At 35.2% G+C, this 11,020-nt stretch overlaps 1 protein-coding gene across 1 annotated transcript in view; it reads left to right on the top strand.

Moving 5' to 3' along the window:
- LOC121377375 (lysophospholipid acyltransferase 2-like) overlaps positions 1-10,533 on the top strand; it is a 46,445-nt gene extending 35,912 nt beyond the window's left edge. The window contains exons 11-13 of the mRNA XM_041505349.1: positions 5,306-5,503; positions 7,884-8,035; positions 9,660-10,533. Coding sequence (XP_041361283.1) covers positions 5,306-5,503; positions 7,884-8,035; positions 9,660-9,846 — 537 coding nt within the window. The 3' untranslated portion in view covers positions 9,847-10,533. The remainder of the gene's footprint in view (positions 1-5,305; positions 5,504-7,883; positions 8,036-9,659) is intronic.
- The last annotated feature ends 487 nt before the right edge of the window (positions 10,534-11,020 follow it).

The raw sequence follows: 11,020 nt of genomic DNA, 5'->3' as shown, positions 1-11,020 counted from the left end.
ATTTATAAACCAGATAAATATTAGGTCCCCGATATGGTCCGGTGTAGACATGTTTCACTGTACACTATCTGCTATTTATAAATATTAGGTCCCCGACATGGTACGGTGTAGACAGGTTTCACTGTACACACTATCTGCTATTTATAGAACAGTTTCTCTCGAACAATAAAATTAACATATATACAATGTATATCATTAAAAAAATAGTTTCTCTTAATAGTTACTTACTATTGACAAAATACAAATTAATTTACCTCATAATTTACTCGTTTAAAGGTTGGTTTTGAGCATAAATTAAATTACTAAACAAGTTTATTCAAGTTTTATGAATCATTTGTAAAGACAAATATTAACCTGTTTGATTTCGGATAATATCCTTCTGGTACAGTATGTATTGCAGAATTAGCAACCAGTTTTAAGAAATTAGATTAAATAGCATCCTGGGATGTGCTACAGTTATGGGTACGGGTATGAGTACTTTCATAACGTACCCATATCCAATCAAGGTTCATGCAGGCATGCCCACCCTGGACTTAATCTCTGACATCATCAGTGACCAATTCTGAGGCAGGAAGGGGGGGGGGGGGGGGGGGAGCGGTTAAGATGATTGGGATAATTTAGAAATTTTAATGGTAAGACCACGGTCAAAACTTTCCCTGAGTATCACCCAGGCTGTTTTTTTTAAAATTAATATAGTAATTGGCTGATTAGGTTAATAGCCTATTAAAGCCTATTTCATATTAAAAAAGAAAGTAGCATATAATTAAAATATAAACATTTTAAAATGCTAAGAGGAAGTTAAAATTACACTAAATAAATAATTTAATATATAAAACCAAAGTTAAAAGGGGCATATATACGATACAACACATCTAAACCTATAATTAAAAATATACACATGACAGGAAGAACCGGCGCTACCTATGCAACCCCTACCTTCCTATCTTCTAATACATAATGAATGAATGAATGAATGTTTACCGACACCTCAGCATGAACAATACATCGGCTATTGGGTGTCAAACTATGGTGATGCAAACAAATAAGGTGATGTTCAACATCAATATAAAAATTCAATATTTAAATAAAAACAGTGTAAAGAACTGTGCAAAAATACAAATATCACAGCTAGCTAGATATACTGACTTTTACTCAAAATTTCAATTTGTGCTGTATTGGCCATTCTCAAAGAGAATGTTACACCCCTGCACCACGGTGAGGTTACAGCACTCGCAGGAGACTCTAATATATAAAGACATTATAATATTATAAAAATATCAATCTACTCTGTAAACAAACAAAAACCACACTGGAACATCAGGTGGGAGGTAGAAGCACTGTGCTACTGTGAGAACTGCAAGGATGATATTAGATGTAGATCCTATTACTCCATCTGCCCCACTATTTAAACAGTTAAAATGGATGACAATGGAAACACAAATCCACTATCACAAATGTTTACAAATTTATAAATGTCTATACAATGAAGCCCCAAACTATCTTTCAAACTTATTAATATATGTTGGAGAAAACAATCCCTACAACCTTCGAAATGTAGAGGATAGAAATCTATTAATTCCAAAACCTAAAATGTCTTTATTTAAACATGCTTTCAGTTACTCTGGACCAGTACTTTGGAATAAATTGCCTAAAGCTATCCGATCATCGCCAAATACTGCTGTTTTTAAATATAGACTCAAGAAATATTTTCTAAAATAATATCATTTGTACATATGTTTATTGCCATATATGTATTTTCTATTTGTTCATAAATGTATGCATTGTAATTCTGTATTGTTTGTACCTGAGGGCCTCAGGGAAGATTAGCTTTTGCTAACTGTGTTACCCTCACTAAATAAAGAATTTATTATTATTATTATTATTATTATAGTTAGCAAGCAGTTTTAAGAGCTGCAGATTAAATAGCTACAGATTAAATAGCCGTCTGGTATATATTACAGTTAGCTGGCCTCAGATTACAGTTATCTTCCCATTTGGTTGTCCAAAATCCGGAAGTTTCACCGCGCAAGTAGTCTGCTGTTTGACTGTGATTATTTCATGGCAGACAGCTATGAAGTGGCAACTGTTTGACTGAAGTGACAGGGGATAGCATGTAGTTTGTAAACATGTGTAACTTGTTGACATTGAAGACTTGTTTGTGGTAATTCCGGCCCATGCAAAAGTAGTGCTTTTTGTGTAAAATGGGTGTACTCCGGCCTGGTTTAGAGGGTGTGTCTGTTTAAACCAATATGCTGGGAGAAAGAGCTGGACAACAGGGGTTGTCCTTTTCAGGGTATGTGTCCCCCATGCAGGCAAAGGTACATACAAAACTTCACGGGCCTGCTGATATTAATAAAAATGTTATAGCCACTAAGGCTATATAGAAATATAGCGAAATTAATTGTGGTCTGAGGCCTGATATAGTTCACACATTACACCGGTTAAATGCTTGATTCTGATGAAAGTATTATAACCAGAGAGGTGAAATTACACAGACTGATTGTGCATACCACAAGGAATATGAAAACTAATTTATTTATTTTCTAAATATTTTATTAAATTAAAAAACATTTTTTTTGAATTTATTAAAAATTAAAATTAAAATTTTCAACTTTTAAATTTCAGTATCCTCCAAAATAGCATAAGATGACCTCTGATGTTACTACAGGTTGTTGCAATATTTTTTAACAGTTTTGAGCTAATAATTTGGTAAAAAAGAGCAAAAGTTGGATTTTGTTAGTCAATATTGAGATTTTAAATTTTTTTTTACATATTGAATTTTAATGAGTTTCTCAATTATTGCAATTGGACAGAAGATCTAAATATAATGAATATATCACTACTAAATGTAATTAAACACTTTAAATAAATAGTATACAGTTTTTAACAAGATTAAGTACTCTAATAATACATTTCACCTACATTTATGTAAATTACACACTTCAGTCATTTTTCAAAAATGGTCTTTTATCCTTAGAAAATCTAATAGGCTAATATTCTATGCTGTCTGAATGTATTTATTGTGTTCAGTAATCAGATGCTGGTATACTTGTCAAGTTTATTGCAGAAAATGTGCCAAAAAGGTTAACATTTGGCTTGTAATACATATGGCAGAATAATCCATAATGCATATTCAGTGGTCATTACTACAAACATCCTTCCAATCAAGAAATACTACACTGAGGTATCCCAGACACTGGCACATGACTACACTTGTTAACAGTTATCACTGGAAACTGAAAAAAAATTGGTGCAAGTACCTCTTGGTAGGATTTATATCAGCATTTTGTGACAAAATCTTCATTTTCAAAGTTGTCGTCAACAAAAAAAATATTATGGTGTATACCTAAGTAATATCTGTAGGGCATATTCATATTAATATGCATTTATATGGACTGTTTTGCCTTTTACAAAGTGGCTACATGTCTAATACAGTAAATGAAGTAGATTAAGTAAATACAGCAGGTCAAAATTGAATATGAGGCCTATCATGTCTAATTTTCCCTGAAATTAGTGTGTAAACATTTGTTGCAAATGGCCCCAATTTTGTGACTTTCACCATCCCTCTGACACATTTCTAATAATGTATCATGAATTCAGTCACCATATCTTTACTAAGCCTCCACTTATCATATCTAAAATGCAAAATTTTACAGTTTTAGATTTTTTTTTGTTTCTCAAAAATTTAAATTTAAGTTTAATATTTAATTAAAAATGAAGTAAAATCTAATGATTGATTTTTTTTCCTATAAATATTTCAAAATCTTTCCAAGACAACACTGTGCAGATAGAACATATGTAGAAGAAAAAATAGCTGCTCATTGTATGAAGAAATTCCAAAATTTGATAAAGTTATTACATTTTGAAGTTGGTGTCCCTCAAGTTTCCATTGCTAAAATTGGCCATGGCAAGGCACTGTGGTAGGTGTTTTTAACACAGCCTCTGTATACTCTCAGTTTAAAGGTGACATACCGATACTTACCGAGCATTGCTTTAATATGTATATCATTGGAATGCATTAGTGTGGGCCAGTTTTTAGGGGAAAAAATGGACTGATAGGCCTCAGATTACAGTTATCTTCCCATTTGGTTGTCCAAAATCCGGAAGTTTCACCGCGCAAGTAGTCTGCTGTTTGACTGTGATTATTTCATGGCAGACAGCTATGAAGTGGCAACTGTTTGACTGAAGTGACAGGGGATAGCATGTAGTTTGTAAACATGTGTAACTTGTTGACATTGAAGACTTGTTTGTGGTAATTCCGGCCCATGCAAAAGTAGTGCTTTTTGTGTAAAATGGGTGTACTCCGGCCTGGTTTAGAGGGTGTGTCTGTTTAAACCAATATGCTGGGAGAAAGAGCTGGACAACAGGGGTTGTCCTTTTCAGGGTATGTGTCCCCCATGCAGGCAAAGGTACATACAAAACTTCACGGGCCTGCTGATATTAATAAAAATGTTATAGCCACTAAGGCTATATAGAAACATATAGCGAAATTAATTGTGGTCTGAGGCCAGCTACCAGTTTTGAGAGTTACAGATTAAATAGCCTCCTGGTATGTATTACAGTTAGCGACCAGTTTTAAGAGTTACGGATTAAATAGCCTTCTGATATGTATTACAGTTAGCAACCAGTTTTAAGAGTTACAGATTAAATAGCCTCCTGATATATATTACAGTTAGCGACCAGTTTTAAGAGTTACAGATTAAATAGCCTTGTGATATGTATTACAGTTAGCAACCAGTTTTAAGAGTTAAGGATTAAATAGCCTTCTGATATGTATTACAGTTAGCAACCAGTTTTAAGAGTTACAGATTAAATAGCCTCCTGATATATATTACAGTTAGCGACCAGTTTTAAGAGTTACGGATTAAATAGCCTTCTGATATGTATTACAGTTAGTAAGCAGTTTTAAGAGTTACAGATTAAATAGCCTCCTGATATGTATTACAGTTAGTAAGCAGTTTTAAGATTTACAGATTAAATAGCCTTCTGATATGTATTACAGTTAGCAACCAGTTTTAAGAGTTACAGATTAAATAGCCGCCGGATATATATTACAGTTAGCAACCAGTTTTAAGAGTTACAGATTAAGTAAACTCCTGGTATGTATTACAGTTAGCAACCAGTTTTAAGAGTTACAGATTAAGTAACCTCTTGTTATGTATTACAGTTAGCGACCAGTTTTAAGAGTTACAGATTAAGTAACCTCTTGTTATGTATTACAGTTAGTAACCTCTTGTTATGTATTACAGTTAGCAAACCAGTTTTAAGAGTTACAGATTAAGTAACCTCTTGTTATGTATTACAGTTAGCGACCAGTTTTAAGAGCTACATGGACAACTGGAACATTCTGACGATGGCGTGGCTGCGTCATTCGTGCTACATCCGCGCTCCATTCCAGCCCGTGTTGTTGACGTTCATCCTGAGCGCCCTGTGGCACGGCGTTTACCCCGGGTACACCATTATGTTCATCACCTCGGCAATCGTCACCATTGTGGGCAGAAAGGTGTGTACACATTCTCCATCTCAGCGTCATTGATCTCACACGTGTATTACGATTCATTTACCATTATAGTTATAATCGATGTTGTGTTGATTCATTCACTATAATCAATGTTGTGTTATAAGTCATTCTTTATAATCAATGTTGTCATTAATGATTCACTTATAATCAATGTCATGTTATGGATCATGAACAATAATCATCGTGTTTTGAATCATTCAGTATGATTAATATTGTATTTATAATCATTGTCATGTTATGAATCATTGACTATAATCACTGTGTTATGGACCAGGAGTTGAAATAACAATCTGTCAGTCACCGAATAGCTCTGGTTTAACATGTGCTGAGGTGTCATTAACGAAATATTCCATTCCTTTCTTCTCTACTAAAAGTTAAAATAACCATATGTTAGACACCAAATAGCTGTAGTTTAACATGTACTGGGATGTCATTAAACAAACATTCCTTTCCAAATAGCTGTAGTTTAACATGTACTGGGATGTCATTAAACAAACATTCCTTTCCAAATAGCTGTAGTTTAACATGTACTGGGATGTCATTAAACAAACATTCCTTTCCTTTTCAAATGTGCTGAGGTGTTGTTAATCATTCCTTTCTTTTTACAAACCACGTGTCAAAATAACCGTATGTTAGACACCAAATAGCTGTAGTTTAACATGTGCTGGGGTGTCATTAAATATTCCTTTCCTTTCCAAATAGCTGTAGTTTAACATGTGCTGACTTAAACAAACATTCCTTCCCTTTCCAAATAGCTGTAGTTTAACATGTGCTGGGGTGTCGTTAAACATTCCTTCCCTTTCCAAATAGCTGTAGTTTAACATGTGCTGGGGTGTCGTTAAATATTCCTTCCCTTTCCAAATAGCTGTAGTTTAACATGTACTGGGATGTCATTAAACAAACATTCCTTTCCTTTTCAAATAGCTGTAGTTTAACATGTGCTGAAGTGTTGTTAATCATTCCTTTCTTTTTACAAACCACGTGTCAAAATAACCATATGTTAGACACCAAATAGCTGTAGTTTAACATGTGCTGGGGTGTCATTAAATATTCCTTTCCTTTCCAAATAGCTGTAGTTTAACATGTGCTGGGGTGTCGTTAAACATTCCTTCCCTTTCCAAATAGCTGTAGTTTAACATGTGCTGGGGTGTCGTTAAATATTCCTTCCTTTCCAAATAGCTGTAGTTTAACATGTGCTGACTTAAACAAACATTCCTTCCCTTTCCAAATAGCTGTAGTTTAACATGTGCTGGGGTGTTGTTAAACGTTCCTTCCCTTTCCAAATAGCTGTAATTTAACATGTGCTGGGGTGTCGTTAAATATTCCTTCCCTTTCCAAATAGCTGTAGTTTAACATGTACTGGGATGTCATTAAACAAACATTCCTTTCCTTTTCAAATAGCTGTAGTTTAACATGTGCTGAGGTGTTGTTAATCATTCCTTTCTTTTTACAAACCACGTGTCAAAATAACCATATGTTAGACACCAAATAGCTGTAGTTTAACATGTGCTGGGGTGTCATTAAATATTCCTTTCCTTTCCAAATAGCTGTAGTTTAACATGTGCTGGGGTGTCATTAAATATTCCTTTCCTTTCCAAATAGCTGTAGTTTAACATGTGCTGACTTAAACAAACATTCCTTCCCTTTCCAAATAGCTGTAGTTTAACATGTGCTAGGGTGTCGTTAAACATTCCTTCCCTTTCCAAATAGCTGTAGTTTAACATGTGCTAGGGTGTCGTTAAATATTCCTTCCCTTTCCAAATAGCTGTAGTTTAACATGCTGCGTTAAACAAACATTCCTTTCCTTTCCAAATAGCTGTAGTTTAACATGTGCTGAGTTAAACATTCCTCTCCTTTCCAAATAGCTGTGGTTTAACATGTGCTGGGATGTCGTTAAATATTCCTTTCCTTTCCAAATAGCTGTGGTTTAACATGTGCTGAGTTAAACAAACATTCCTTTCCTTTCCAAATAGCTGTGGCTTAACATGTACTGGGATGTTGTTTAACATGTGCTGGGGTGTCGTTAAATATTCCTTTCCTTTCCAAATAGCTGTGGTTTAACATGTACTGAGTTAAACAAACATTCCTTTCCTTTCCAAATAGCTGTGGCTTAACATGTACTGGGGTGTCGTTTAACATGTGCTGGGGTGTCATTAAACATTCCTTTCCTTTCTAAATAGCTGTGGTTTAACATGTGCTGAGTTAAACAAACATTCCTTTCCTTTCCAAATAGCTGTGGTTTAACAAGTACTGGGGTGTCGTTTAACATGTGCCGGGATGTCGTTAAACATTCCTTTCCTTTCCAAATAGCTGTGATTTAACATGTGCCGAGTTAAACAAACATTCATTTCGTTTCGCACAGATCCGTCGAAATGTCCGTCCACTGTTCCAGACGACGACACAATTGCAGTATGTGTATGCGGTGTTGACGTGGCTGGGGACGCAACTGACGATGGCGTACGTCGTCGTGCCCTTCGTACTACTCGACCTCACACCCACACTCAAGTTTTACAAGTAAATAGAAGCAATCTGTTATAACTGGCCATTGAAAATTATAAGACTCCATCATATGCGGTCATGTAGGATAGAAAAAATACACCCGGGGTGTCAACCTGGGACGAGGCTTGCCAACACATGACTGCATATGATGGAGTCTTTTTCTCTCATTCATTCGGTAAATAAACCATTATTTTACACAGACAAAGATGGCTGAACAAGTAACTTTTTTATTTGACCATTTTATTATAAATAAACTACACTGTTGTATTTGCCGTGTTTGTTTCATGTGTTAAATAAAATTTAACACTACAAATTAACCAGACATCTTTTAAAATGAAGGTTTTAATAACAAAATATTAATTTAAAAGTCTAATAACCTCATGTCACCATCTCACATTAATATGACGTCATACATTACCAACAACGTCATGTTAAGCACGTGATATCCCATGTAAGATAGAAATTTCTTACATAGCTTTCTTTCATGGGGTAGCTCTGTCTTATATAACTGAGGGTGAGAGAAAAAAAAGACTATCATATGCAGTCATGTGGAATCAAAAAAGTATACCCTCGGTGGTAAAAATTTTGACCTTAGACTCAGCAAGCCTCTAAATTTTCACCACCCCGGGTGTACTTTTTCTATCCCACATGACCGTGTATGATGGAGTCTTATAATCATACATACATTCAATAAATGAACTATTATTGTACATGAACAGACAAAGATGGCTGAAAAAGTAACTTTTTTATTTGACCATTTTATCATCATTGTATTTGTCTCATTGGGCTATTTTTCGCTCCAGCCATTGTACCACAACTGGTATACTAAAGGCCGTGGTATGTGCTGTCCTGTCTATGGGATGGTGCATATAAAAGATCCCTTTCTACTAATGGAGGAATGTAGCAGGTTTCCTCTCTAAGACTTATGTGTCAAAATTACCAAATGTTTAACATCCAATAGCTGATGATTAATAAATCAATGTGATCTAGTGGTATCGTTAAACAAAACAAATCATCAGATATGATGTTCCCTGACGACATTATTTTTATGTTCATCGAGAAATGAACAAACTCTTGTTGCTACGGCTGAATCAATGGGATGGATTTAAATTGTAATTAATGTAACAGAAATTTAATTATTTCAATTTAGCAATTGACTTTTTTTGTTTCATTGTCATGATATATTTACTTATTTTAGAGAAAACTCAACGAGCTATGAGGCAATACTGTTTATCTTGCTTAAGTGATGAATTGATGTTGTCATCAATTCACGAGTACAAGATAAACGATATTGCCGAGTAGCGAGTTGGGTATTCTATTTATTACTCATTTTCAATATTTATCATTTTATGGAAGATTTTCAAACACTACTGTTGTTGAAAACAAGTTTGCAAGTTGAGATACAGCATTGCGTCATAGCTGTGACGTATGTATTGCTGATGACGTAAGTTAGTTGTTGACATGACTGCCTCCATGGAAACTATTCTTACACACTATTAACCATCTACAGTGAAGCACTGTTTATGATGTCAAAACATATCTAGGGGAAGAAATTTTTTTTTCTTTCCCTATGGAAAGATCATTTTTCTTTCCCCACTTCCCTCTGCCCATATTGATAATAAATTGTCTTACCTTTCAGCCATGTGTACTGGTTTCTACATGTCATCATTGTCATTCTGGCTGTTGCCATGCCAGCCGGTAAACCGTCGTCGCAGACACCAAAATCACCATCACCAAAGAGAAACTCTTACGAGGCTGGTACAAATTCTGTGGGTCAAGGTCATTCAGAGGAAACCGACAGTGAAGTCAAATCAAAGGATGTCTAGCATTCAGTGGTTTTAGATTATTACAGCTATTTTTATACCATAATATTAGTCCTTGTCATAAATGTGTGATAGAGTGTAGAGCGAGACTGTAACGTCCTAGCCAACATTATACCCAACCGCTGTGTTTGCTGGTTACAGGTTTAATTCATTAAAATGCCAAAAATTAATTCTTAAAAACTCTGTTGAAGTCTTCCATGACCCATATATACTTATAAATCTTTTGGTTGCCATGACGTTAAAGTCTCAGACTCTGTTAGAGTCTTAAGTCTAGACTCTAAACGTTTTATTGACACGGACCATGCAGGGCTGAATCATAAGGCTTGTTCGCTTGGCCAAGACTTGTGGGGTTTTTTGTAGGACAAGAAGATCGTTCTAACCATTTGTCCACCCAGACATGTTAACAAAAAATCAGCATACATAAATATTGTTCAGACTTTTTAAACTGATTTCACATAGAACAAGTACATTTTAGATGAGACAAGTACAAATGGAGAGTTACTTACAAGTTCTAGAGGACACGTGAATGTCTAGAGTAGATCTAGAGCCCTGCTTTGAAGCCAGAACATGGGGCGGGATGTAGCCCAGTGGTAAAGCGCCCGCCAGATGCGCGATCAGTCTAGGATCGATCCCCATCGGTGGGCCTATTGGGCTATTTCTCGTTCCAGCCAGTGCACCATGACTGGTATACCAAAGGCCGTGGTGTGTGCTATCCTGTCTGTGGGATGGTGCATATAAAAGATCCCTTGCTGCTTATTGAAAGAGTAGTCCATGAAGTGGCGACAGCGGGTTTCATCTCTACATATATGTGTGGTCCTTAACCATAAGTCCGACGCCATATAACCGTAAAGAAAATGTGTTGAGTGCGTCGTTAAATAAAACATTTCCATCTTCCTTCCTCTTATCACACATTTTGAAATTTAGCAGTTTATACACACAGCTGTCATGTCGCTGTCAAGTGTAACAATACAATCAAACTCTGTCAGTTACAATTAATTCCACTGTATAGTCAGTTTCAAAATTTCAGCATTAATTAGTTAATTTATTTGAAAATGAAAATATTTTTTTATATCTATTGTTTACCTGGTATATAGAGTAGTAGGTCATCATAGTCTTACAACTGTTTTCAGATTTTATTCAGGGTACTTTATAAATCATATGTACAATAGTAAACGAA

This window comes from Gigantopelta aegis, chromosome 7, assembly GCF_016097555.1.
Source record: "Gigantopelta aegis isolate Gae_Host chromosome 7, Gae_host_genome, whole genome shotgun sequence".
NCBI classification, from domain to species: Eukaryota; Metazoa; Mollusca; class Gastropoda; order Neomphalida; family Peltospiridae; genus Gigantopelta; species Gigantopelta aegis.
This window is presented reverse-complemented; position numbering and strand designations above follow the sequence as displayed.